Source organism: Puma concolor, chromosome E1, assembly GCF_028749965.1.
Source record: "Puma concolor isolate L17-30 chromosome E1, mPumCon1.1.hap2, whole genome shotgun sequence".
NCBI lineage: Eukaryota > Metazoa > Chordata > Mammalia > Carnivora > Felidae > Puma > Puma concolor.
This window is the reverse complement of record NC_141680.1, coordinates 49,225,039-49,251,234: the sequence shown is the minus strand read 5'-3', so window position 1 is coordinate 49,251,234 and position 26,196 is coordinate 49,225,039. Positions and strand designations below refer to the sequence as shown.

Sequence of the window (26,196 nt, the reverse complement as noted above, 5' to 3'; positions counted from 1 at the left end):
TGAAGACAAAAAAAATATATATTCTCTTATTTATTATTGTTATTGTGACCACTGCTGCCTGGATGGTATTGAGAGTGATCACCCTCTAATGGAGCTATAGTTTGCTAGCATTTCTGGATTTGATCAAGGCACCTATGATATCGTCATGAGGAAGCCTCACGTCCTCATGGAGATGGGTAGGATACATGACGGCAGAGGAAGGGGATTTGTAGCTTGCTGAACATTTATATCAAAAGAATTTTGATTAGGATCAGCCTGGGGCAAATCTGTAGAGTGCTGTAGGGTTGTATCTTCACTCCCCTACTGAGTATTTTTATTAATGACTTGGATGAGAACCCTGCTGACCTTCTGATAAAATCTGTGGATGATCCAGGGGCACCTGGGTGGCTCAGTCGGTGGAGCGTCTGACTCTTGATGTCGGCTCAGGTCACGATCAGGATGAAGCCCCGCATCGGGCTCTGCACTGACAGTGAGGAGCCTGCTCGGGATTCTCTCTGTGGATGATTCAAAACTGGGAAGAAGGAGTCAGAGGATAGTCAATTGTCAAGAAGATGGATAAAGACACTGGTTGTAGAAGTAGATATCGTTTTTCTGCTTAGACTGATGGGGAAAACCAGAGAGAAATACCCAGGGAAGGCCACCTCTGGCCACTTCATTTTCTGTCTTCTGCGGGGAGCTTCTCCCAGCACGCCTGACTCTTTGTTGAACAGTCTGTTGATAAATCAGCCTCCAGACCCCTCGAGGGCAGGGCCAGGACTTTGTCTTTCCTGGTGTTTAGCAGGGTGCCTGCTTGGGATGAGGCCATCCCTCTGCAGGCACATCTTTGCTGTTTCATTAGGTGGGGACTCCTAGAAGACACTGCCCTCCTGGTCCTGGGCCGGGCCTGGAGCAGAGCATTTCTGACCCTCCCTCCCATCTGCAGCCCCACTTAGTGCCTGTTTTGCCTCCTGTCCCCTCAATAACCTGAAAAAGAAACGCATGGGAAACTTCACTGCTTCAGCCCCCTGAACGTTCTAGCGTTTCTGCACCTGACTCTGGTTTGGCATAAGTGTTCCTGAAACAGAGGGGGTCCCGAGTGACGGTTGTCAGGTAAAATGCCGGATGCCCAGGTACATCTGAATTTCAGACAGCCCAAATCATTTTCTAGTCTGTCCTGTGCAATACATGGGACGTACTCCTATTACAAAATGACTTGTTGCTCTTGTGAAATTCAGATGTAAGTCGGGGTCGGGCATTTTTATTTGCTAAATCGGATCAGCCCTACCAGGGCGGCCTCTCAGGATGCCTGGCCCAGCTCATTTCCAACCCAGACCACCACTCACACAAGAGCATGCAGACCCTTCAAACCACCCCTCCCCCCCCACACACGCGCTTCCTCCTTCACTCCGATGGGCTCCTCAGGCCCTGGTCTCCTCAACTGGGGCCTTGGGCCCTCATTTCCTGTGGTTAATGAATTGCTGCATCTTGCCTCATCGGGCTAGGGGCGGACGCTGGCTTTCTATCAGCCCCCACTTAGTCTAGGTCAGCCTGAGGCCAACCATGGAGAGCAAATCCGCTACTGTGGCCCGTGCGTCGCCATCGTACATGATGACTCTTTACAACCCATCTGCGCTTCCAGCACATTCACTCGTTTAGCAAATATGTACGCAGGGCCTCCTACATCACAGGCATTGTGTTGACTGCAGGGACACTGCAGTGAGCCCAACAGACCCACGTCTGTCCTCACAGAGCTGACAGCCCAATAGGGGCGACACCTCTTGAGGCTCACACAGGGACACCTGGGTGGCTCAGTCAGTCAAGCGTCTGACTTTGGCTCAGGTCACGGTCTCATGGTTTGTGAGTTCGAGCCCCGCGTCAGGCTCTGTGGCCGACAGCCCAGAGCCTCGAGCCTACTTCGGATTCTGTGTCTCCCCCTCTCTCTGCCCTTTCCCTGCTTGCACTCTCTCTCTCTCAAATAAATAAACATTAGATAAAACTTTGTAAAAAATAACAGTTTGTGGAGATGTATTTCACACACCATACCATTTAACTGTTTATAGTGTACAATTCAGTGGTCTTTAGTCTATTGACAGAATTGTGCAACTATCATCACACTCAACTTTTGGAACTTATTTTTTTAAGTAGGCTCCACGTCCGGCACAGAGCCCAATGCGGGGCTTGAACTCACAACCCTGAGATCAAGACCTGAGCAGAGACCAAGACTTGGATGCTTAACCAGCTGAACCACCCAGGTGCCCCATCTTTGAGAACTTTGTAATCCTTCCTACGAAGAACCCTCATACCCATTCAGAGTCACTCTTACTTCCCTTAACTCCCCCCGCCTTAGGAAACTACTAAGCTACTTCTCTCTGTATATAGATTTGCCTACTTTGGACATTTCATATAAATAGAATCATATACATGTGGCCTTTCATGTTTGGTTTCTTTCACTTACCATGACGTTTTCAAGGTTCATCCATACTGTAGCAGGTATCAATCCTTCATTCTTTTTTCTGCCAAATAATATTCTATTGTATGGATACATCACTTTTATTTATCCGTTCGTCAGTTGATAGACATTTGAGTTCCCCCTGCCTTTTAGGTATTATTCGTAATGCTGCTGTAAACGTCCGCATACAAGTATTTGTGTAAGCGTGTTTTCATTTCCTTTGGGTATATATACCTAAGAATGGAATTGCTGCTGGATCATTTGGCAATTCTAGTTTTTAAGCTTTCCAACGTGGATATATCATTTTACAATCCCACCAGCAATGTCTGAGGGGTTCTAGTATCTCCATCCTCACCAACATTTATTATTATCTGTCTTTTTTTTTTCTTTTTTTTTTTCAACGTTTATTTGTTTTTGGGACAGAGAGAGACAGAGCATGAACGGGGGAGGGGCAGAGAGAGAGGGAGACACAGAATCGGAAACAGGCTCCAGGCTCCGAGCCATCAGCCCAGAGCCCGACGCGGGGCTCGAACTCCCAGACTGCAAGATCGTGAACTGGCTGAAGTCGGACGCTTAACCGACTGCGCCACCCAGGCGCCCCTGTCTTTTTTTTTTTTTAATTTTGGTTTTACCCTTTTTATTTTATTATTATTTTTTATTAAATGTTTATTGGGGCGCCTGGGTGGCTCAACCAGTTAAGCGTCCAACTCTTGATTTCAGCTCAGGTCATGGTCTCACGGTTTGTGAGATAGAGCCCTGCATCAGGTTCTGCTTTCACAGTGCAGAGCCTGCTTGGGATTCTCTATCTCTCTCTGCCCCTCCCCCCATCTCTCCCGCCCCCACCCCCTTCTTACCCAACACGGCTCCTAGCTTCTCAGAAGAAGCACTTCCTGAGTTGTTGCTGTTTTGTTTGTTTTTTTTCCTCATTACAGCAGGCAGTTTTTTCCTGTGGTTAATGAATTGCTGTGTTACACATTTGTGCGATTTTCCTGGTATTTGGGCAGAGGCACAGCATGTAGAAACCACGCTGTTCTCCTTCAATTCCCTTTACCGAAAAGAGGAAGAAGGGAACAGCACTGTAAGGAGAAATATAGTTTCTTAATTAGTTACCAAACAGCTAAAATAGTTTCTGGAACTTTTTTTTTTTTTTTTTTTTTTGATTATGGAGTTCACTGAGGACAAAGAGCTAGAAGGGGAGAGATACGTGAGGGCCACACACATATAAAAAGCCACTGAATTGACTATTTTTATGTTTATTTTTGAGAGAAAGAGCTTGCAAGCAGGAGAGGGGCAGAGGAAGAGGGGGACAGAGGATCTGACACAGGCTCCGTGCTGACAGCAGAGAGCCCAATGTGGGGCTTGAATGCATGAACTGCGAGCTCATGACCCAAGCTGAAGTCTGATGCCTAACTGACTGAGCCACCCAGGCACCCCCTTAATTGATGTTTTAAAAAGCTGAACTAGAAAACATTCCATTTATATATTTTTAATTTTGAATAAGACATTCAGACTGTACAAATAAAGAATAAGGAGCCTGATCATCTTTTCGATGGATAAAATAAATGAAGGAGAGTATACAGTCCAGTTCTTACATCATAGCTGGGGGAAGAGAGGAGGAAGAGATTGCTGGGATAACTAGAAAGAGTGGGTCCCCTAGAAAGAGACTAAGAGGGAGTCAGACCCATAGTGAGTGGGGGTGGGGAGGCTCTCCTGTGAAGGATCAGCCTCATGTTGACTTGGCTCCCGGGGGGGCCTCAACACAAGTCACCCTGTAGTAAGTATTGTCTGGGCCGGGGTGGTGGGGACAACAGTCATTCCAAATAATGTCCAGCACCCGAGGCACAGCTTTTATTTTAGACTTTGATTTCTTAATTTGATTTTTAATAGGTAATACATTTACATGACCTCAAAACTAAAAAAGACACGAGGTTTCTAAAGAAAAGCACACCGGAAACTACAACAACATTGCTGTTTGTCAAGAGGTATGCTATGTCTGTGGGCCAGAATACTCTAAGACTAAAAGGTCACTTCTCCCCACAATGGTTTACAGGTTCAATACCATTCCAGTCAAAATCGCAGAAGACCTTTTTTTAGATAGAGATCGAAAAGTTGATTTTATTTTTTTATTAAAAAAAATTTTTTTTAAATCTTTAATGTTTATTTGTGTTGAGAAAGAGACAGAAAGCAAGCAGAGGAAAGGCAGAGAGAGAGGGAGACCCAGAATCCGAAGCAGGCTCCAGGCTCTGAGCTATCAGCACAGAGCCCGATGCGGAGCTTGAACCCATGAGCTGTGAGATCATGACCTGAGCTGAAGTCGGATGCTTAATCGACTGAGCCACCCAGGTGCCCCTGATTTTATTTTTTTAAGGATTTATTTATTTTGAGAGAGAGCACAAATGGGGGAGAGGCAGACAGAGAGGCAGAGAGAATCCTAAGCAGGCTCTGCACTGTCACCACAGAGCCTGATGCAGGACTTGAACTCACCAAGTGTGAGATCATGACCTGAGCCGAAGTCAGAGGCTTAACGACTGAGCCACAAAGGTGCCCAGAGAAATTGATTTTAAAATGCACAGGGAAGGACAAAGGGCCTAGAATAGCCCAAATTGAGACAGAGCAGCGATTGGACTCCAGTGCCCTCAACCCAGACCACAAAATCCAGCGTTCCTTGATAACTGAAACCCAGTGCCTCCTACTAGCATATCTTGCTTGAATGCGGAAAGAGGCTGCCTCCCAAAGGAGGGACTCCCCTACCAAGACTGGTGAAGACTGAACCAAACCAGTCTGCGCTAGGGTTGGGCCCCTGGCACTGAACTGTCACCGACTTTGCCCCTCGTTATAATACTAAAAATCAAGCCTGGTGGAGATTTAACATGCCACTGAGACGTGCCATGCATGACAAAGCACGTTCTGTCCACTGCACCTGTGCGCCCAACTTCCTGTATCTCTCCCCACCTTTACCTGTTGCACCGCACTCCTTTCCTGCCTCAGCCTCTTTAAAAACTTTCCCCAGCCTTTGTTCAGAGACCCAGCATGAAGACCCTTTCCTCTGTGCTGTCTCCCTCTAGATCCGGCATAAACCGGAACTTCTAGTATGGCCTCTAGAAAATCTCTGTTCCTTGGAGAGCCCAAGGACCGGAGTTGGTAACAGATAGGGAACAAGTGGAACTCTCATACCTCACTGGTGGGAATGTAAAATAGTATACGGCCACTTGGGAGAACAGTGTGGCAGTTTCTCAAAATGTTGAAACATACGCCTATCATACAACCCAGGCATTCTACTCCTGGGTATTTGCCCAAGAGAAATCAAAGTGTGTGTCTGTACAAAAGCATGTTCGTAGCAGGTCTCTATGAGCTCAAAATTGGAAACAACTCAAATGTTCATTGATAAATAATGATTTAAAAAAAAAACCGATATATTCATGCAGTGGAATACTACTTGGCAATAAGAAGAAATTAATAATTGACTATGCTGATAAGAGAAGATAGACACCCCCCCCCCACATATTACATACTGTATGATTCCATTTTTATAAAATTCTAAGAATACAAACTAACCTATAGTGACAGAAAGCAGGTGTTTGCAATGAGGAATGGTGCCTGTGGGGTGGATATTAGAGAGATTACATATTCATTTATGTATTACAGAGGTTAGCTCTTTGTCGATGATGTGAATTGCAAATATTTTTTCCAGTTTGTATTTTTTCTCTTGACTGACCTTTTTTTGGGGGGGAGGGGCAAAATAGAACTTTTTTTTCATGGAGTATAATTTGTCAGTCTTTTATTTGATAACTTCTGGATTTTAAGTCCTACTTGAACCAGCCTTTGGCATTTCGAGGTCATGAGGAATTCTTTCACATTTTCTTCTAGATCTTCTATGGTTTTGTTCATACCTTCAGAGGGTCAGTCCATTTGGAATTTATTCTGGTACATGGTGTGAGTTGGGGGATATAGTTTTTTCTGCTTTTCTTTTAAAGTATTGGGGCACCTGCATGGCTCAGTCAATTAAGCATCCGACTCTCAGTTTCGGCTCAGGTCATGATCTCACATGTTCGTGGGTTCAAGCCCCATGTCGGGCTCTGAGCTGACATGTGGAACCTGCCTGGGACTCTCTCTCCCTCTCTCTCCTCCTCCCTTACTCACGTTGTCTCTGTCTTTCTCAAAATAAATAAATAAAAATTAAAAAATTAAAAAAATAATAAAATAAAGTATCAACACTTATTTTAGGGCACCTGGCTGGCTCAGTCGTTTAAGTGTCTGACTTCGGCTCCAGTCCTGATCTCAGAGTTTATGGGTTTGAGTCCCTGTTTGGGCTGTGTGAAGAGCCTGCTTCGGATCCTCTGTCTCCCTCTCTCTCTGCCCCTCCCCTGCTCACTCTGTCTCTTACTTTCTCTCAAAAATGAATAGACATTAAATCAATAAAATATTGGCATTTATTTTGAAAGGAAGCTTTATTTTCTCATGGTGTGCTAAAACTATTAGCATTGTATGTGAAACAATGACTAAGTTTTAGAAGTTTACTTTGGAACTTAGGGGCATCGGGTGGGACATTTATCACCATTGCTTGAAAGTCACCTTGAGAAGCACAAGCTGGTTACTCCACAGTATACAAGAGTTATCTTTGAAGCCAACCTTTATTTGAGGACTCATGGTGTTTCTTTTTTCTTGCCAAGTAGAAATTTGGTAGATGGGTGGAGCGCAGGAGGGGGGGTGGTTTCCAGTAGGTTGCTTAAGAAGAGAGTTTACAGTGGGGAGGGGGATAGAGGAAACAAAACAACAAAAGTAAATAGCTCAATAGAAAAAGTTCTGTTGTGTTACATTGCTCTTTCACAGCTCTTATCATAACTTCCATTGAACCGAAGATCAGAGAGAAGAATTGTTTTCTAGCTGGAAGCCATCCCTTCTTGGTATTTGCCCTGCAGCAGAGAAGTCTTTGATTTCCATTGTCCCAGTTTGAACCTGACTTAGACTTACCCTGTGTCAGTATCAGAGAGTAGCATTTCAGAAACAACACTGCCCTCAGACCTCAAGGCAGTAATAGTCTAATTCAGACAATACTGTTAACTTGTCTTCATTCACCCGATCATCCACTCTATTAATGTTTTCTGACCAGACACTGTCCCTGCGATCATGCAGCCAGCCAGCCGTCCTGTCCACGTGGGTGAGGAACAGGCCATTATCGCATACTGTAGAAAATGTCTCAGCCAGGGAAGCCCAGGGGGGTGAGGAATGCAGACAGGGATGCGGAGGAAGGGTGGTTCAGTGTGGGAGAGACAGAGGAGAATTCTGGAAGAGTGGATACCTGAGCTGAGTTACGACACCTGGGTAGGAATAGGTCGGAAAAGGAAAGGGGATGAGTACTCTAGGGAGGGGTATGGCAAAGATAAAGGCTCAGACACGTGATGTGTTCTGGGAACTATAAATTCTAGCAACCAGAATGTAGGGGCAAGGAAAGAATGGGTGACGGACCCGGCTGGAAAGGTAAGCAAGGGCCGGATTGTGGAGGATTATAAACTGACTTTCCCTGGAGAGCAGTGGGGAGCCATTCCAAGGTTTCAAGCAAGGGAGTGAAAGGACCTGATTTATGTCTTAGAAAGCTCCCTGTGGCCTGATATACTCTGTATGTTTAAAGGCACAGGCTGGAGGGGAGCCACCAGAAGGCATGGATACCTCGAAGAGCTGCCTTCATTCACGCTGAAACCGACCGCAGAAGCCAGGGAGAGCCTCCTAGGTCCAGCAAGTTCCAAGCTGAGCTTTCCCCAAGGTGGCAGGTCTGTCTGGTGAACCTGCAATTTTCTGGAAAAGTCAGCCCTGTCCGATAGCATTGCCAGGAAAGGCCGGAGGTCCAAACTTATGCTGTGTAGACAGGCCCATTGGGTTTGGGGTGGCGGGGTGGGGGGAATGGCTCAGGAAAATCAAGAGATCTTGTTGGGTGTCCAAAGAGAGAAGTCCTTTGGGTAGAGGTTGGAAAGAGGGAAGAAGCCTCTCACCCTGCTGTGAGAAGGGGCTCTAAACCCAGGTGAGACAGGAGGGTCAGGAGCACTAAGGCAAATGTCACTTGTAACTTTAAAACAAAGAGTCTGCATTCAGCGGCCCCCTCAGGAAGGCCAGTCATTTCCTGAGGGGATATCGGGCCGCCCCACGCTTCATTGTTTCCAGTTTCCAAGCAATGGCAGCCATTACCTGATCCGCACTATAGTCAGTCTCTGCTTGTGGTGCCAGAAGTTACTAGAGTGCTTTTCTCTACTTTCACAGGGCAGATTTATCTGTGCCACGAGGGAAGTGTCTTCTGCCCCAGGGGCATGGGCCAAAGGCAGAACTAACTGCCTGAAGTCTTTGCTCTCAGGATGCAGCTGGAGACAGCCCAAGACGGCAAGATGTGGCTCGGGGTGCTGCTGGCACTTACGCTTTGTGAGTTTTTATTCTCTTTCCACAGTCCTTACACTTCATGAGAATCAAAGCTGAGGAAATGAGCATATTTCTTCTGTCTTTTCTAGGTCCAGGCCTTGAAGGACAAGAAAACCGTAAGTTGTAAAGTTTCTACCTAGCTTCACTGTGTCTTTTCAGGATTCTTAAAACTCACAACGAATTGCTTGGGTTTCATGTTTATAACAACTGAGAAACATATTGAGAGCTAAAGTCTATTTCTTTCTGGCATTTTTAGAAGGCTTTTAGAATAAAATGCCTCTTCTAAGCCAAGTTCTAATCAGTGTGTTCTAGGAGTCGCATACATTTTCTCTAGAAACAAGTGCATTGCTATTTGTGAGGATTGGGGAAGTGATAAAAAAGGAGCGATGCCATTATTTGTTTTACCATAAATTTCTTAATTTCATATTCTCCCCTATGCCCCATTGTTTTTGTTCAAATGAGGCATAATCAATTTGTCAGATTCTTGAAGACAGAACATAAATTGTTGTTACGACTTTTCTTCTAAATGATCTGAAACAGATCCTGGATTTCACTTCCCATCGGCCTGTGAGGCTATGATAATATTTGTAATGTTTTGTGCTTGTGGACAGGAAGGGGGGTTGCTTCTGCCCATCTTGGAGGTCTGGTTTATCATCCACTTTAGAGCTAATTTTGAATCTTTAAGACAAGTTCAGATGCTTGACGGAGTCTGGGGGCTAAATGGAGGGAGAGCCCACAGAAGAGGATCCCCTTGTCGCTCGGCAAAAGAACGGGGTTGACTGGATTGCAGACAGTTGTATAGTTCTTTGGAGATGATGTGCACGGATGACGCTAGTTTGCTGAGCCCAGGCTTGGAGCAGTGGCTCTGGGATTGGCCAGTGCGGCTACTAACAAAGCCAGTCTGCTGGTCTCCTGTCCATGTGCTCTGGTGGGCATTTGACTCCCAGGGCAACTCACGGAGACAGGATATCCCTGATCTTTGTAAGCATCCTAATGGACCGATAATGTCTCTATGACTCCAAGAAATATCCAACTCACCCAGGTGAGAGCCAGTTAGCAGGGCATTGGCACTAGAACTTTCACTGTGTAAAATATGGCTCTCTGTCTAGAGCCAGAGGCCCAACTCAGATCTTTAAAAAAAAATTTTTTTTAACGTTTATTTATTATTGAGAGACAGAGAGACACAGAGCATGAACAGGGGAGGGGTAGAGAGAGAGGGAGACACAGAATCTGAAGTAGGCTACAGGCTCTGAGCTGTCAGCACAGAGCCCGACATGGGGCTCGAACTCACAAACCTTTAGATCATGACCTGAGTCGAATTCGGTGGCTCAACCAACTGAGCCACCCAGGCTCCCCCCAACTCAGATCTTTAAAGCCACTTTCACTTTGCCTCTTTGAGACTTTTTTCCCCGAATCTGTAGAATGGGGATGATAAGAGAATTGATCCCATAGAGTCTGTATGAGGATGAGATTAGATAAAAGGAAGTGACTTACCTGCGTGGCATGCAATGACTGACAATGGTTTAGTATCTGGTCTTAGCCCTCCACAATCATGGCTCCTGCACTGCCCCTGTCTGTCCGTTGCTTGTTCACATACCTCAGCTCTTGTCCACACCATGCCCTGCAAACACGCAGGTTGCTGGGCTTCTGCTTCCCAGGACCTCCAGTCTCTCCCACCTCCCTACCTCCCATGGGAAGGTATCACTCCCTTCCCGGGGTTCCTGGAGAAAGGCCTCTGTATCTTCAGGGAAGACCTCAGAACTGTAGGACTTGGAGCAGGGAGACTCTCCCACTGCTTCCTCAGGCTATCACCTTGTTTTACACTTGAGGAGATGGAGGCTCAGGGGCCATGAGGTACTTGTGTGTGATCAATGCTGGGTGTTAGCAGAGTGAAGACTAGGACCAGGTCTCCCGTTCCTCGGGTCACCCAAGACCGTGCTGACCACACGTTTGACACGCATGATGCCAGCTTGCTCTACGTTGCCTGCTCTGTGGTCGTACTCCTTGGTCAGCCTTGGCCCTTTCCCTTCCTTTTATCCCAGTCTCCCCCACTCAGCCCCAGCCCGCCTGCCTGCCTCAGGAGATGACCTCAGCTCCATCCTTCACCTAGAAAACACTGCTGTCTGCAGGGAACTCCCTCTACTTCCCGCCCTGCCCTGTCTACAGGCTTATCTGTCTCCCCACCCATCCTCCCAGCTTCCCTCCCTGCTTCAGAGGTGTCAGTCCCTGTGGCTGAACGGGGCCAGCCTGTCCACCTGGGCTCTGAGCCCATCACTCATCCGCCCCGATCCCCCTCTACCATTTTTTTAAAAATATTTTTTATGTTTATTTTTATTTTTGAGAGAGAGAGAGAGAGAGAGAGAGAGAGAGAGAGGGAGCACAAGTGGGAGAGGGGCAGAGAGAGCGAGACACAGATCCAGAGCAGGCTCCAGGCTCCAAGCTGTCAGGACAGAGCCCGATAAGGGGCTCGAACCCACGGAATGCAAGATCATGACCTGAGCTGAAGTCAGACGCTCAACCGACTGAGCCGCTCAGGTGCCCCTCGCTCTATCATTTATTTAGTCCACCATTCCACTTTCAGTATCTCTGTTTCCCACTCCGTTCTGGCTCTTTCTCCTCAGTCTACAAACACAAATGGTAGTTTTTGGTTTGTTTGTTTTTGTTTTGTTTTTAGGAAAAAGAAAAAACACAAACAACCCACCTCCCTTCATTATCTTGTGTCTCCCCCCAATGAATCCACTCCCTTCCTCAAATTTCTGTCAAGGCTGGTTTATAACTGCAGTCTCTGCTTCCTCAGCTCTTAGTCTGCCCTCACTTAGTACTCTGGTTTTAGCCCCCACACCCCGCTGCCACCAGAATCCTCTCATTAAGGGCTCACCAAAGACCTTGTACTACCAAATGCCACGAACACTCCCATCCCTCACCTTTCTGGACCCCTTTGCTGCCTTTGCACAAAGCCTCCTTCCTTGACCTTCTAGACTCTTCCTTGGTGTTCTCCCACCCCTCTGACAAACCCTCCGCCTCTATTATTAATGACAGTACAGTCATAATGTGGTGCAAACATCTCCACTGTCTAGTTCCAGAATATTTTCATCACCCCAGAAAAAAAGTCCTTTCTCATCCATTCAATATTCTCAAGTCTAACCCTTCCCCCAGTCTCACTGCACCTGCCCTACCACAGTCTTTGTAGGTTTTCACCTGAACCATGGTCCAGGATGTTTATAGGCCTCTGGTCTCTCCCTCCAGCCCATAGTGATCTTTCTTTTTTTTTACTTTATTTTTTTAAATTAAATTTTATTTTTTAAATGTTTATTTGTTTTTGAGAGAGAGACAGAGACAGAGCACGAACAGGGGAGGGGCAGAAAGAGAGAGGGAGACACAGAATCCAAAGCAGGTTCCAGGCTCTGAGCTATGAGCATAGAGCCCGATGCAGGGCTCGAACTCATGAACTGTGAGATCATGACCTGAGCTGAAGTTGGATGCTTAACTCACTGAGCCACCCAGGCACCACCCATAGTGATCTTTCTAAAGCTCCAATGTCATTCTGTCACCCCAACCTCCCCCCTCTCCCCCCCCCCCCCCCCCCCCCCCGCCAAATACCCTTAGGCAGGTCCAGCTTGTCAGCACCCTAAGAAACATCCTCCATTCTGGCACCTCCTTCCTAGCTTGCCTGGCCCCTCGGGCCCCATATTCTGGTTTCTGTAATTGTATGTGCCCAGAATACATTGATGTCTTGGTTCTAGGTAGTTTTGCCATAAACATCTTTGCTATAAGCATTTTTGCTGCATAACTACTAGGCCGGAAGGTAGTTTTGTCATGCAAGGCTAAAAAAATAATTGGTTGACAGCTGGTTTTAACAACTGGTTGAGTTTGGTTTCATTTCTCCATTGACATGGTGCTCTGTTTTACGTTCTATAAATCTTAGTCTTCATGATGGTCTATACAGTCGTGTAGAATTTTGAACCCACGCTTCCCATAGAACTTTGGAACAGCTATCAATGGACATGTGACAATCTTCCAAGAAAAAACAACAGGATAGGAGGCAATACACTTTCACAGTGTAGTACAAAACTCTGTTACAAATATGCATCCTAGTATTTGGAAACTATACCTCTCTCTCTCTTTTATGTTTTTTTAAGTAGGCTCTACACCCAATGTGGGGCTTGAACTCATGACCCAGAGATTAAGAATTGGATGCTCTAGGGGCATCTGGGTGGCTCAGTGCGTTAAACATCCTACTTCGGCTCAGGTCATGATCCCAAGGTTCATGAGTTCGAGCCCCGCGTCTGGCTCTGTGCTGACAGCTCAGAGCCTGGAGCCTGCTTGAGATTCTGTGTCTCCCTCTCTCTCTGTGCCCCTCCCCCACTTGTGCTATCTCCCAAAAATAAATAAATGTTAAAAAAATTATTAAAAAAAAAAAAGAGTTGGATGCTCTACCAACTGAGCCAGCCAGTCACCTCAAAACTATACCTCTCTTAATGAGGAAGAAGCTTTAGTAAAGAAAGAATGAGGAGACCCATCAATAAGAAAAAAAAAAAAAAAAAAGTATAACACTATGAATGAAAGACTTTGAAGACAAATACTTAGGTACAATCCACGAAATAAAATCAGTTATTTACATAGAATTGGCATGAATCTACACACATTTTAAATGTATTCAATTATTTTTTATAATAGTTTTTCTGATTTTGTTATTCATTTTTCATGTTTTGTTATGTCCTCTTACATGAATGTCCCTCTTTTATTTTCCGTGATTTTATCTTTTACGGCCAAATGGCTTTAAGACAAATTAGTTAGGTGTTGAAAATGTTTGCAGCAAAGATCCTTACCATGAAAATACCAAACATGTGACCTTTCATGCCCCTGTGCCCTGGAACATGCTGTTCTCCTGCCTAGAGCACCCCACCACCCGTTCTTGGCCTGATTCAAGCTTTGGTTCAAGGGTCACTTCCTTCACACTTTCCTTGGCCTCCCTAGAGCCACCTTTTTTTTTTTTTTTTTTTTTTTTTTTGGTGCTTAATTCATTGTACTTCGGTCATCTAGGTCTCCATCAGCCCATATGGTCTAGGACAGAGGGGATGATTTCTTACTCATCTTGTAATCCCAGCACCTGACACAGGTGCTCCCTAAATGTTTCACTGAAGGAGACCCCAACTGAACTTGGAGATGCTTGAGATTCAGATGAGATGGGTCCGTGCATTCTCTGCTGAGCACCAAAGTTCATCAGGGGCTCCCTGCTAACTAGCTCCCTGTAATTTTCCTGACTACAATGGGGGGGCACCTTTCCTCCCCCCATTTCTGAGTCATTTCCAGGTTGGCCAAGACACTGGCTGAGTCATGATGCCTCATCTTCCCAAGAAACATGAGCATCCGCTCACGGGGAGCTTGAGGTACAAGGAAGCAGCCCCTTCTTTCAGGGTCTGGACATTTGGCACGATGGTCCCTTATCTGGGCTGTGGTGACTTTGTTACCATGGATCCCCCTCCATCAGGCTTCATCTGTCCAGGTTGAAAAGATCTGACCTATTTAGGCTGCTGCCTAACCCCAATCTTTCATCACAATTGTTCGGTAAAGAAAGTCGTGGATCCTTTTCTCTAGAACAAATGCACACTTGCATCTACTCGAAGGTGGTTCGTGGGCCCCCTACCACCTACCCATGAGCCTCAGGAGGCCCAGGGAGCCCAGATGTGAACACTCACTCTGTTGCATAAATAGTGAGACCTATACATGGTAATCCAGCTTGGCTCTTCCTGGACAGTTTATTCACAAAGAGGACAATGTTTTCAGTATTATCTTAATAATCAGGTAGAGATTTTTAAAGATTAGTTGAGTGGTGTACTACTGCTTAACAAATTACCCCAGAATTTAGTGGCTTGAGATAATGATTTATGGGGCACCTGGGTGGCTCAGTCAGTTAAGTTGACTCTTGATTTCTGCTCAGATCATGATCTCACGGTTCATGCGTTCATGCTCTGTCAGTGCAGAACCTGTTTGGGATTCTCTCTCTCCCTCTCTTTCTGCCCCTCCCCAGCTTGCATGAGCACACATGTGTGCACTCTCTCTCTCAAAAATAAATAAACTTAAAAGATAACAATTTATTATCTCACACCTTCTGAGGGTCAGGAATCTGGGGAGTTCTGGCTCAGGGTCTGTCAGGAGATTGCTCATAAAATGCTATTCAGTATTACAATGATCTGAGGGCTTTAAGGCCAGGGGATTTGCTTTTAAGCTAACTCATGTGGCTGTGGGCCTCTCTATCGGGATGCTCAGGGAGCAGCTGATTTTGCACAGAGTGAGTGATCCCCCCAAAAAGAAAGAGTGCTCAAGACAAAAGTTGCAAAGTCTTTTGTAACCTAAACTCAGAAGGAGCGAACAAGCATGCCAATATTTTGGGGTCACAAGAATAACCCTGGTATGATGTGGGAAGGGATAAAATGCACGTGTGAGGGGCGCCTGGGCAACTCAGTCGGTTGAGCATCGGACTTCGGCTCAGGTCATGATCTCATAGTTCGTGGGCTCGAGCCTTGTGTGGGGCTCTATTCTGACAGCTCGGGGTCTGGAGCCTGCTTCGGATTCTGTGTGTCCTTCTCTCTCTGCCCCTTCTCCACTCGCGCTCTGTCTCTCTCTCTCAAAGATAAATCAACATTTGAAAAAATGCAGGTGTGAATAGCAGAGGGCAAGGCTCAATGGGCGCCAACTTGAAGGCTGGCTTCCACAAGGGTTGTGGTGGTGGTGGTGTCAAAACTCTGTGCTGCTTTTGTTACATCATGTCAGTGAGGTTTTGTGTTTTGTCACAGAGCTGGGTTTCATAAATCTACGGTAAACATATTGATCAATTTTGTAGAATGCTTTTCCTTCTTCCATCCTGTTGCCCTTTTTTTTTTTTTTTTACATTTTATTTATTTTTGATAGAGAGAGACAGAGCACAAGTAGGGGAGGGGTAGAGAGAGAGGGAGACACAGAATCTGAAGCAGGCTCCAGGCTCCGAGCTGTCAGCGCAGAACCCGAGGTGGGGCTCAAACCCACGAACCGCGAGATCATGACCTGAGCTGAAGTCGGATGCTCAACCGACTGAGCCACCCAGGAGCCCCAATCCTGCTGTCCTTTCTTCACCCTTGTCTGTTCCAGTTGACCATGGGACGGTGATGTTTCTTCCAGTGAATCAGTTGAGCTGATTTATGAAGCAAATGTGTGTTTGTTGCTTAGAAAGACCAGTTGGCAGAAGTGCCCCGTGCTAGTGGATCTCATCCTTTCTAAAAAACCACAACCTGATCCTTTAGCCAAGTTTGCTTTGGGGCCCCTGTAAGATGGAAATGAACGAGGCCCGGTCAGTAGGAGACCCACGCAGGGATGGTGCTGAGGCCAGAGGTTCCCGAGTAGAGAAGAACCGGGAATGCAGATGGTGAGCTCCAGGGGGGCAAAAACTGTGCCGATCTCACTCTTCCCTGAACCCCCCACTATTAGATGCGGTGCCTGGCACAGAGAAGCCCCCTTAAATGTCTGCTGAGTGCCAAGGAAGAGGGGAGAGAATGTCAGCCAGGGCCAGGCATTGGGCAATACACACTCTGTCCCTTCAGGGCCCTCAGCCATCTTGGTTCAGTCATTACTCAAGACAGAAATAGGAGGGAAGGCAGGTACTAATGTTCCCACTTTATAGGAGGAGAAGCAGTAGCTGAGAAGAGTTAAGTAACTCCCAAGAGCACTCAGATAATGGCTGTGGAGACAGGGGTTTGGACCCAGACATGCCTGACTTGCTTTCTTCCTGCATCCGCCCAGGTCTGTGTCCCAGTCTAGGGCATGGCCAGCCACGGGTGTGTACTTCACGCAGGCTGATGACACGATGTAGCCTAACACGGCAGGGACGACTAACCACAGGAGTCTGAAGAAGCCACTGTAATTAACTTGGGAAATCAAGAAATGGTTTTCTTTTGAAAAAATTCATTAGCCAAAGGAGTGGATATCGAGTCTCAGAGACCTGAAGACTCAAGTTGGGTTTTATATCTGTGACTGGCAGACAGAAACCTAGCTAACATTTCTCAAGCATTCATCTGTGCCAGGAACTGTGTTCCCAGTACTTAAACTTGGGCTCCCATTTACACTTACTATTATTATGTCCATTGTGTGGATAAGCAAACTGAGGCTCAGAGAAGCTCAGGAATTTGCCAAAAGCCACACAGTTTGTGACCAGAGGTGGGATTTGGCCCAGGCAGTGTGGCTCTGCACGTACCTTCTTCTCCTGTTAGAATCACTGTACTAAACAGCATGGCTTAAAATGAGGAGGAGGTGATAGAGGAGTAGTGAGATGGCCTGTCCCTACCTGGAAGGGACCATATTAATGGATGGGAAACTTCTGTTCTGAGAGCTCACCCAGCAGGCTCCTCAGACCAGGAGCTGGTAAGGAATAGCAAAGACAAAAAAGGGAGTTCTAAAGATTAATGCTGCGGGAAACAACCTGCGTTTTAAACAATCACCTCGTTTCATTTCATGGACTGATCAGATGCTGTTTTTTGTTAAATGAATTGCTCAGAAGAAAGGGACAGGTGTGGACAGTTGTATTCCTTTTAAAACCTGAGACATATTAGACACAAAGTCTAAACTGTTCAAAAAGACTTGACTTTTATTAAAAGAGAGAGAGGGGCGCCTGGGTGGCGCAGTCGGTTAAGCGTCCGACTTCAGCCAGGTCACGATCTCGTGGTCCGTGAGTTCGAGCCCCGCGTCAGGCTCTGGGCTGATGGCTCAGAGCCTGGAGCCTGTTTCCGATTCTGTGTCTCCCTCTCTCTCTGCCCCTACCCCGTTCATGCTCTGTCTCTCTCTGTCCCAAAAATAAATAAATGTTGAAAAAAAAAATTTTTTTAATAAAAAAAAAAAAAAAGAGAGAGAAAGAAAGACAATTTCTGCCAGTCTGTCTGGTCAGCTAGCTAGCTATCCATTTTCTTATTTGAAAAATGATTTGGGACCACTTATAAAAGTTATGTGCTGTTGTTCATGAGGAGAACATAAATGAGGAAATCAGAGTGGAAGGTAAATAAAGGCAGGCCAAAGAAACTATGAGTCTTTAAACACACAGAAATTCATCCCAAAGTTTGCTAGAAGCAGAGGTGAAATTTTGGGTTAATGCTTCTTAGCAGTCAAAGCCAAAAGGAAAACAAGATCCATTAGAAAAATTTTGTGGGGGCGCCTGGGTGGCTCAGTCAGTTAAGCATCTGACTTTGACTCAAGTCGTGATCGTGCAGTTTGTGAGTTTGATCCTCACATCGGGCTCTGTGCTGACAGCTCAGAGCCTGGAGCCTGCTTCAGATTCTGTGTCTCCCTCTCTCTCTGACCCCGCCCCCGCCCCCCCCCCCCCCCAGCTTATACTCTCTTTCTCTCAAAAATAAATAAACATTTTAAAAAAAGAAAAAAAGAAAGAAAAATGTTGGAATTTACAAGATAGAAATGAATAAACACAGCTTTTCCTGATGTAGTTGAAATACTGTGTGAATTCCTGGACAACATCCCGTTGGCATCCTAGACTAGACAATATCGGGTTCCATAAGACAATTTCTTACGAGCATCTATCAGTTTCCTAGCTCTACCACAACGAAATACCACAGACTGGCTATCTTCAACAACAGAAATTAATTTTCTTACAGTTCTGGAGGCTAGAAGTCCAAGACTAAAATGTCAGCAGCTTTGGTTTCTTCTGAGGCCTCTCTCCTTGGCTCACAGATGGCCGCCTTCATATGGTCATCCCTCTGTGCACATGTCCCTGGTCTCTCTTTGTCCAAATTCCTTATAAGGACACCAGGCAGGTTGGATTAGGGCCCATTTTAATTTAATCACCTTTAAAGGCCTTATGTTCAAGCACAGTCACATTCTGAGGTACTAGGGGTTAGGTTTTGAATATATGAATGTTGTGTGTGGGAGGACGCAGTTCATTCCCTACTAACAGCGTCCCTTGGTAGAGGGCCAAGGCTTCATTCCATTAATACTAGTAAACGAGGGACCATAGCAAAGTGGTCCAAGCATGCAGATTTCTGAGATCTTCCTCTGTCCAAGGATAAGGAGATTGGGGATATGTAAGGAGACTCAGTAAATATACATTCATCATGGCCCATGAATATTTTTGTTATCAAAGTATCTGCTAAGAATTGATCTTTAGGAGCCTTACCTAAGCCACAGGACCCTGTTTTGCTTGAATAACACCTGGTGTCTACAGCCCCACACTATTTCTGGCCCCTAAAGCCCTCATGGGCCACATAAACCTTAGGTAGGGTGCCAAACTCTATACATGAAGATCTACCTTTTAAGTAAAAGATCAGGAAGGAGTACATAAGACTTTATCTTTGTATTTGCTTATAGATTGTACAGACCATCTGGAAGAAACTGAATTCAGTGGTTATTTCTGCAAGGGGAGGTGGGAACTGGGTGGGCAGGACAAGAATGGGAATGAGACTTTACACTGTATCTTTTTCTTTTTTTGTTTTAATGTTATTTATTTTTGAGAGAGAGAGAGAACAGGTAGGGCAAAAAAAAAAAAAGGGGGCGTGGAGTGGAGATAGAGAATTCCAAGCAGGCTCCATGCTGCCAACACAGAGCCCGATGAGGGGCTTAAACTCATGAACTGTGAGATCATGACCCCAAATCAAGAGTGGGACATTTAACTAACTGAGCTACCCAGGTGCCCCTGCCTTGTATCTTTTCTTCGTACAGAGAATACATTTTCCTTTTTGGGCCTCAAGTACACAGAATTGGATTGATTATAATCCCTGGCTCATAACATACTCTCATCTTTGATCTGTGCACAATTACCTTTTGTTTTATTTATATATGCATGCTTTTAATAACATAAAGAATTCACGTGACCCCACCACCTAACCTGAAAATTAGAACATCACCAATACTATATCACCCCGTGTATTCCTAATCCTACCCTCCTCTTCCCTTCAGAAGTGACCACTACCCTGATTTTTTTTTTTTTTAATCTTAAATAGGCTTCACGCCCATCATGGGGCTTGAACTCACAACCTTGAGATCAAGAGTCACATGTTCTACCAACTGAGCCAGCCAGGTGCCCCCACTATCCTGATTTTTTAAATATTAGTTATATCCACCTCTTTTTTTCCCCCATCCACTTTTCTAAACCTGCATTATTTCAAATGATCTATCTTTAGGCTCTTTGGGGTTTTTCACATAGATGTCATATCATCTGCCCTTGGGGATTTTGAAACATTTGACGGCACTATCCGCTCAAAAATTAACATAGAATGTTTATAATCTCAGGATTGTTTATTCATACTTCACGGACATTGATGAGAAAGGAGGCTAACAAAGCATGGGAGACACAGTAGCTCTTAACTCCAAGTCCTGATGCTAGATAGATAGCCTCCATGGCTATCACATACCATCCTTGCCTGTCTGGTCCCTCTAGGCACTGGGATCCCCGGATACTACACTGCAGAGGATGTGAGAATACCAATCTACTGTAATCTGATGTGGTGTAAAGGTCACCAGGATGATGTTTCTGAGATAACAGGTGTGTCTGCTCTCCTTCCCTTGGCATGTAGCCTTCACCATCAACTACATCCACATGAATATCCTGCCAGGACTGGAGGTGCAAAATGGGGAGAACCTGACCCTGCAGTGCGTCGTGGACATCAGCACCACCTCCCATGTCAAGCCTCAGCACTGGGTGCTGTTCTATAAGGATGATGTGCTGTTTCACAACGTCTCCTCCATGAAGAACACGGAGAGTTATTTTATTCCCCAAGCCCGGGTCTGTGATGCAGGGACATATAAATGCACCGTGATTCTGAACAACAAGGAGAAAACCACATCGGAGTACCAGGTGTGGGTGAAAGGTGAGTCCCTGCGTTTGAACGTAGCTCAAGTGGTTGCAGCATAGTGCACGCGGTAGCAGAATAGAAATTGAATGGAGGGTAACACTGGACCTACCTGCCCGTCCGTCACCCTTGTCACTCCTCTGCCTGGCATTTTCCTAACCTGCAAATGTACGCATTAGACATGCTCCCAATACGCCAGGCTGTTTCTCACCTCCTTGCCTTTGCATACACTATATTCCCTCTCCTGGGAATACCCTTCTTCATCTTCTCCCTCCTTCAAGACTCAACTCAATCATCTCTTCTCTGACACTTTCCCAAGCAAAACCAATCTCCCCCAGGGTCCCGGTCCTTACAGCTCTTATGCAATCTGGACATTCCGTGGCATTTGTATAAAGGCCACAGGCCGAGTGTTCACACTGGATTCTGCAGTCGTTCTGCCTGGAGCCCAGTTTGGGCAAGTCCCTTAGCCTCTGTAAACTTTAAAATTCTCATCAGTGAAATGAAGATAATAATAATACCCAGCTCAGGGAGTGATTGCAAGGATTAAAAGATACCTTCTAGATAAAGTGCTTAGTATAATTTCCAACACATAATTAAGTTCCCCCCAAATGGCAATTACTGTTTCACTCAATTGCAAATGCTTCTCTCACACCTGTCTGCTCTACTGTGAGATTCCCAAGGAAAGAGATGGTGTTCGGTCCGTTTTTGTATTTCAAACAAAGAATCCGGCTTATAGTAGGCACTCAGTAAATGATTGTGGAATAAATTAGGCAGATGAAAAAGGGGAAGTAGAAATGGATAGAAATGTAGAAGTGGGAGGGAAATCATGAGAAATTTGGGTTCTGAGATATAGGATTCCATCCAGTCACTCATTGCTTTACTCCCTCAAGAAGCATTTCCCAAGGCTGCAAGTCAGGAACAAAAACCAGGTGCCAGACATGAAAATGTGTCAAGTCGAGTCCAGCTCTGGTGGCGGTCACTGTCTGGTGGGGAAGAGAGACATTAAAAAAATAATTACGGTCTAGTGGTCATATGATCTGAGGGCCTTGGGAGCACAAAGATGAGAGGCAACAATTCTTCCTAGAGAAGTTAGGGATGGCTTCCTGGAGGAAGGGACTTTGAGTCCAGATACAGAAGATCATGGAGGAGTTTGCTTGATGGTGAAATGGAGCAAGGGCAGAGAAATGGAAATGTCACATGAATGGAAGAGCAGAGGCCGAGAAAGAGAAGAGTATCCCAATAGAGTTGCTCTTCAGTGAAATACCCCAACCTTTGGAGTCTTCATTTCCTGTCTTTAAAATAGAGATCACTAGGTAGCAACATGTACCCTTGAAGGTTGTTTTGTTTTGAGGATTAAATGTGATGGCATCGAAGTGTGCTTAGTAACCAAGTATTGAATGAATGAATGAATGCCCATCATGTGTGAGGGGTTCAGCTGGGCCATCCTTAGAAAGGGATAACCCTTTCAGCATATAGAAAGCAGGAAGAACCAGCAGGTAAGAGTTCAAGGGCATTTTCCTTTCATGAGCATACAATCTCTGGCCACATTTTTGGTCAGGCCTTTAGGCTTACTTGGGAGACTATGACATCACCCTCCCCCAGGCCAATTCCCCCATGGGTATCCTTTGGACAGTCAGGGACATGGCTGGCTAGACATCCCTCAGAGTCGCCAGGGGCAACAGCCACAGGGATGCAGAGCAGCCCTTCTCGTCTCCACTGAGGACAGGGCCTTGCCGGCCAACAGCTCCCAGCACTGACTTTAGTGGTAAGGAAAGATTGACAGGCTGAATTTGGGCAATGTCTGTTGAAAAGAAATGTGCTGGCAGGCTTTAGAAACTTAGGGTGATTTTTCTTAAAACTTGGATGGTTTAATGGATTGTTAGTGAATTGAACCCTGTGCTTCCTTGACAGCGACTGCCATAACGGTCGTTTCTGCATTTTGTGTGCTCACTTTTGTCATCAGAATAGTCATTCACTCTATTGTTACTTCCAATGATAAGAACTGTCACCTATCAGACCCTCATGGGGTAAACGGTTATAAGTGCTTCACACACGTCATTTAAGCCCTGCAATAGCACTGAGAGCTAAATGTGACCCTTTCCAGGTGCAGACACAGGCCCAGAGAGGCTGAATGGCATGTTCATGCCTTGAAGTTCCTCAGAGGCAAAGCTGGTTAGAACCAAGATCTCGTTGACTCCAAAGCTGGCCTCTCTAACTCTTAATTACTATTCAGGTCTTTGAGGTAGACCAGAGGCCATTCATTCATTCATTCATTCACTCAACATGTATTGAGTCCCACTCTGGGCTAGGCTGAGGAACCAACAATGAGTAAGATGTGATCCCTTCCCTTGGGGAGATCAGTGTGAAGCAGGGGAACACCTTTGTAAACAGCTGCCACCACAGGTGAAAACAGCGGTACGAATACAGTATAGGTCACCTTCCCAAGAGGACAGCCCATGATGTCCGAACTGGGTGCGTTGAAACAAAGATTCAGAAGAGTCATAAGCAACTAGGTGAAGTGGCAAGGTTTAGGATACCAGCTAGTCTGTCTGACTCTTGAGGTGGACCTCATGACCACCAGACCACGGAGCCTGGACAAGACATCTAGTCTCAGCTAGACCATCCTAGCTCCCCCTCATCTGACCCTGGCTCACCACCTACTGTACCTCTCCCCGCGCCCCTTTCTTTTTTCTAGATGGCCCTCCCGAAAAGTCCATCGTATTCCTTGACACAAGCAGTCCCTGTGCACACGCACCCTGAAATCCCTGTCTTTAACCCCCAACCTCATCTGTTCTTAGCCCCCACCTCATCTGTTCTTAGCCCCCACCTCATCTGTCCAAATAACAAATAGCCCCCACCTCATCTGTCCAAATAACAAATAACACCCTTCCTCCAAGATTACTCTCAGGCACTATTCCCTTCTAGAATCTTCTCTGATCCCTCAGGCAAAGAGGGCCTCCTTTTTTCCTGACTGCTTCATCACTCATTATCTCTACCACACATTCTAATGCTTAGTTATTTTCAGCTTCACTTTGTGAACCAGGAGGTGAAGTGTCCTTCCTCTCTCCCACCTCCCACCCCAACTCCTGGCTTTGGAGTTAGACAGACCTGGAATCGAATCTCGGTTCTGCAACTTGCTGGCAAGGAGCTTTTGGATGAAACTTGGACCTCACTGAGCTTCACCTTCTTCAAAATAGGCATACTTTTATCTTTCATGTCCACCCTGGAGATTTATTATGAGAATTACATGGGGTCATGGATAAAAAGTCTATCCTAGGTTGTGGTTGACAGTCAATAAATTATAACACCAACCACAGTAATGCCTATAGATATGGCTGTTTTGTTTTAATTATATCAGTTGGCAAGACTTGTCTCCCCAGTGGGATTGTAAACTTTGAAAGCACCAACTACATCTGAAACATATTTTATATTTTTCAAAGTAGCTGGTATAGCTCTGGGAACATACTTGCTCAGTAATCACCTGGTAGGTAGCCCTGGGGTTCTGGGAACAAAAGAGAAGACTCTCAGATGGGTCAATCACAGTGGTGCAGCCGAGGTAAGCTTGAATCACTAGATCAAACTGATACTAATGGACTTTCTCTTCCCCCAAAGGAGTGTCCGATCCCAGAGTGACACTGGACAAGAAAGAGGCAATAGAAGGCGGGGTCGTGACGGTCAATTGTTCGGTCCCAGAGGAAAATCCCCCAATATACTTCACAATTGAAAAACTCAAGCTAGATGCAAAAGGTTTCAAGCAAAAAAGAGAAAAAGTTTCTCAGAACCAGAATTTTATGGTGATGGAATTCACAGTGGAGGAACAGGACCATGTCATATTGTTCCAATGTCAAGCCAGGATCTTTTCTGGGACCAATGTGGAGATCTCTAAAGCCATCAAGAGTGAACTGGTCACCGTGACGGGTCAGAGTCCTACTCTCTCCTTTTCATCACTCTCTGGTTTGCTGGTTGGGATGGGGAGAAAGCCCAGAAATTGGAAAGGGGCTGGGGCCTTCTGACTGGGCTGCTGTTTTCAAGACTGTTCTTAACCACTTACAAGCCATGCTTTTCAAACTTTTTGACTGCGATATAGTTCAAAAAATTGTGTGTGTGTGTGTGTGTGTGTGTGTGTGTGTGTGTGTGTGTGTGCAAAATTTCCCAAGCAAAAGTTTCACAACTAATCCTTAATGTATGGAGCATTTTGCTATTTTCTATTCTATTCTATTTTGTTTTTTTTTAAAACACTGACCTTGACTCAGTGAAATGATGCATTGTGTGATTTGCAGTTTGGAAAACACGGCTTCAAGCCAATATGGGTCAGACACCAGGAAGTGGAGTCTGGAGGGGTTTGGGAGGGAAGGGGGTCCCTATCCCCAGCCTCCGCCTCCCACATTTGAGGAAGGACTCCCCTCTTCTACCCACCCTCCATCACCAAGATGTTGGACAAGTAAGAAGCAGATGAGGTGGCCTGAGGAATGCCCTTCAGAGAGAAAGGAAATAGCAGAGGGAGGCCCGGGCGTGCATGTCCAGGATGAAAAGAGCTCCAGCACAGGCAGCCTGTAGGATGGCACAAGGACTCGTGAGTAGGGGAGAGTCAAGGGAAGGCATATACTAGTGAAGTAGCCTCGAGTCTTTTCTATAGGAGCCCCAAAGTTTGTCACGGATACCCTTCTGCTTTTGGTACCTCATTTCATTCCCACCCGTCGTGTGTGTGTGTGTGTATATATATATATATATATATATATATATATATACACATATGATATTATGTATATATCATATTTTTCTGATTATAATACATGGTGTGGGTTAAATTTCCAGAATATATGGCACGATATAAAGTATCAAGTGACAATCATTCATAGCACCAATACTTAGAGAATCACTTGTGTTGTCCTAGACTTGCTCTACTGTTATGTTCATGCACACACAAAATTTTTGTTTGTTTTTCTTTGTTTTTACAAAAACTGTGACCTGTCAAACATAACTGTTTTGTAACTTTTCCTTAACTTAACGGTATGTTATAGACCTTTGTCCATATCAAGAAATACAGATCTACATCCTTTTAGTGGCATCTTGGAATCCTATTGTAGGATTTACCTCATTTACCTAATTTACCTCATTTTTCTAATATAGACTTTTAGGTATTTTCCCAGTTTTTTTGCTCCTTCTTTTTTTTTTTTTTTTTAAGAGGGAGAGTGAGAGAGCACCTGTGTGAGGGAGGAGAGGGGCAGAGGTAGAGAGAGAGAGAGAGAGTCCCAAACTCAGTGTGGAGCCTGATGTGGGTCTTGATCCCACAACCCTGGGATCATGACCTCAGCCAGAATCAAGAGGCGGACGCTCAACTGACTGAGCCACCCAGGCACACTGTCCCCCTTACTCCCTGCCAACCCAGTGTTTTGCTACTAAAACAGTCCTGCAATATACAGACTTATAGCTTGTATACTTCTGTGAGTATTTTTTTTCATTATTATTTATAAGGTTGATTCCTGGCAGTCAAATTGTTGATTCAAATGTTTTGTGCATTTTAAATATTGATATATGTTG

The 26,196-nt window shown here is 45.4% G+C and overlaps 1 protein-coding gene across 7 annotated transcripts in view; it reads left to right on the top strand.

Annotated features, from left to right (window-relative positions):
* PECAM1 (platelet and endothelial cell adhesion molecule 1) overlaps nt 1-26,196 on the top strand; it is a 75,221-nt gene that overhangs the window by 6,492 nt on the left and 42,533 nt on the right. For 4 of the 7 annotated variants that reach the window (XM_086687744.1, XM_086687742.1, XM_086687741.1 and 1 more), the window contains exons 1-4: nt 8,575-8,836; nt 8,923-8,949; nt 20,380-20,673; nt 24,268-24,573. In XM_086687744.1, coding sequence (XP_086543870.1) covers nt 8,773-8,836; nt 8,923-8,949; nt 20,380-20,673; nt 24,268-24,573 — 691 coding nt within the window. In that variant the 5' untranslated portion in view covers nt 8,575-8,772. Of the gene's footprint in view, nt 1-4,315; nt 4,411-8,428; nt 8,445-8,574; nt 8,837-8,922; nt 8,950-20,379; nt 20,674-24,267; nt 24,574-26,196 lie in introns of those variants that run through there. The other 3 variants (XM_086687738.1, XM_086687740.1, XM_086687739.1) reach the window with 3 other exon arrangements.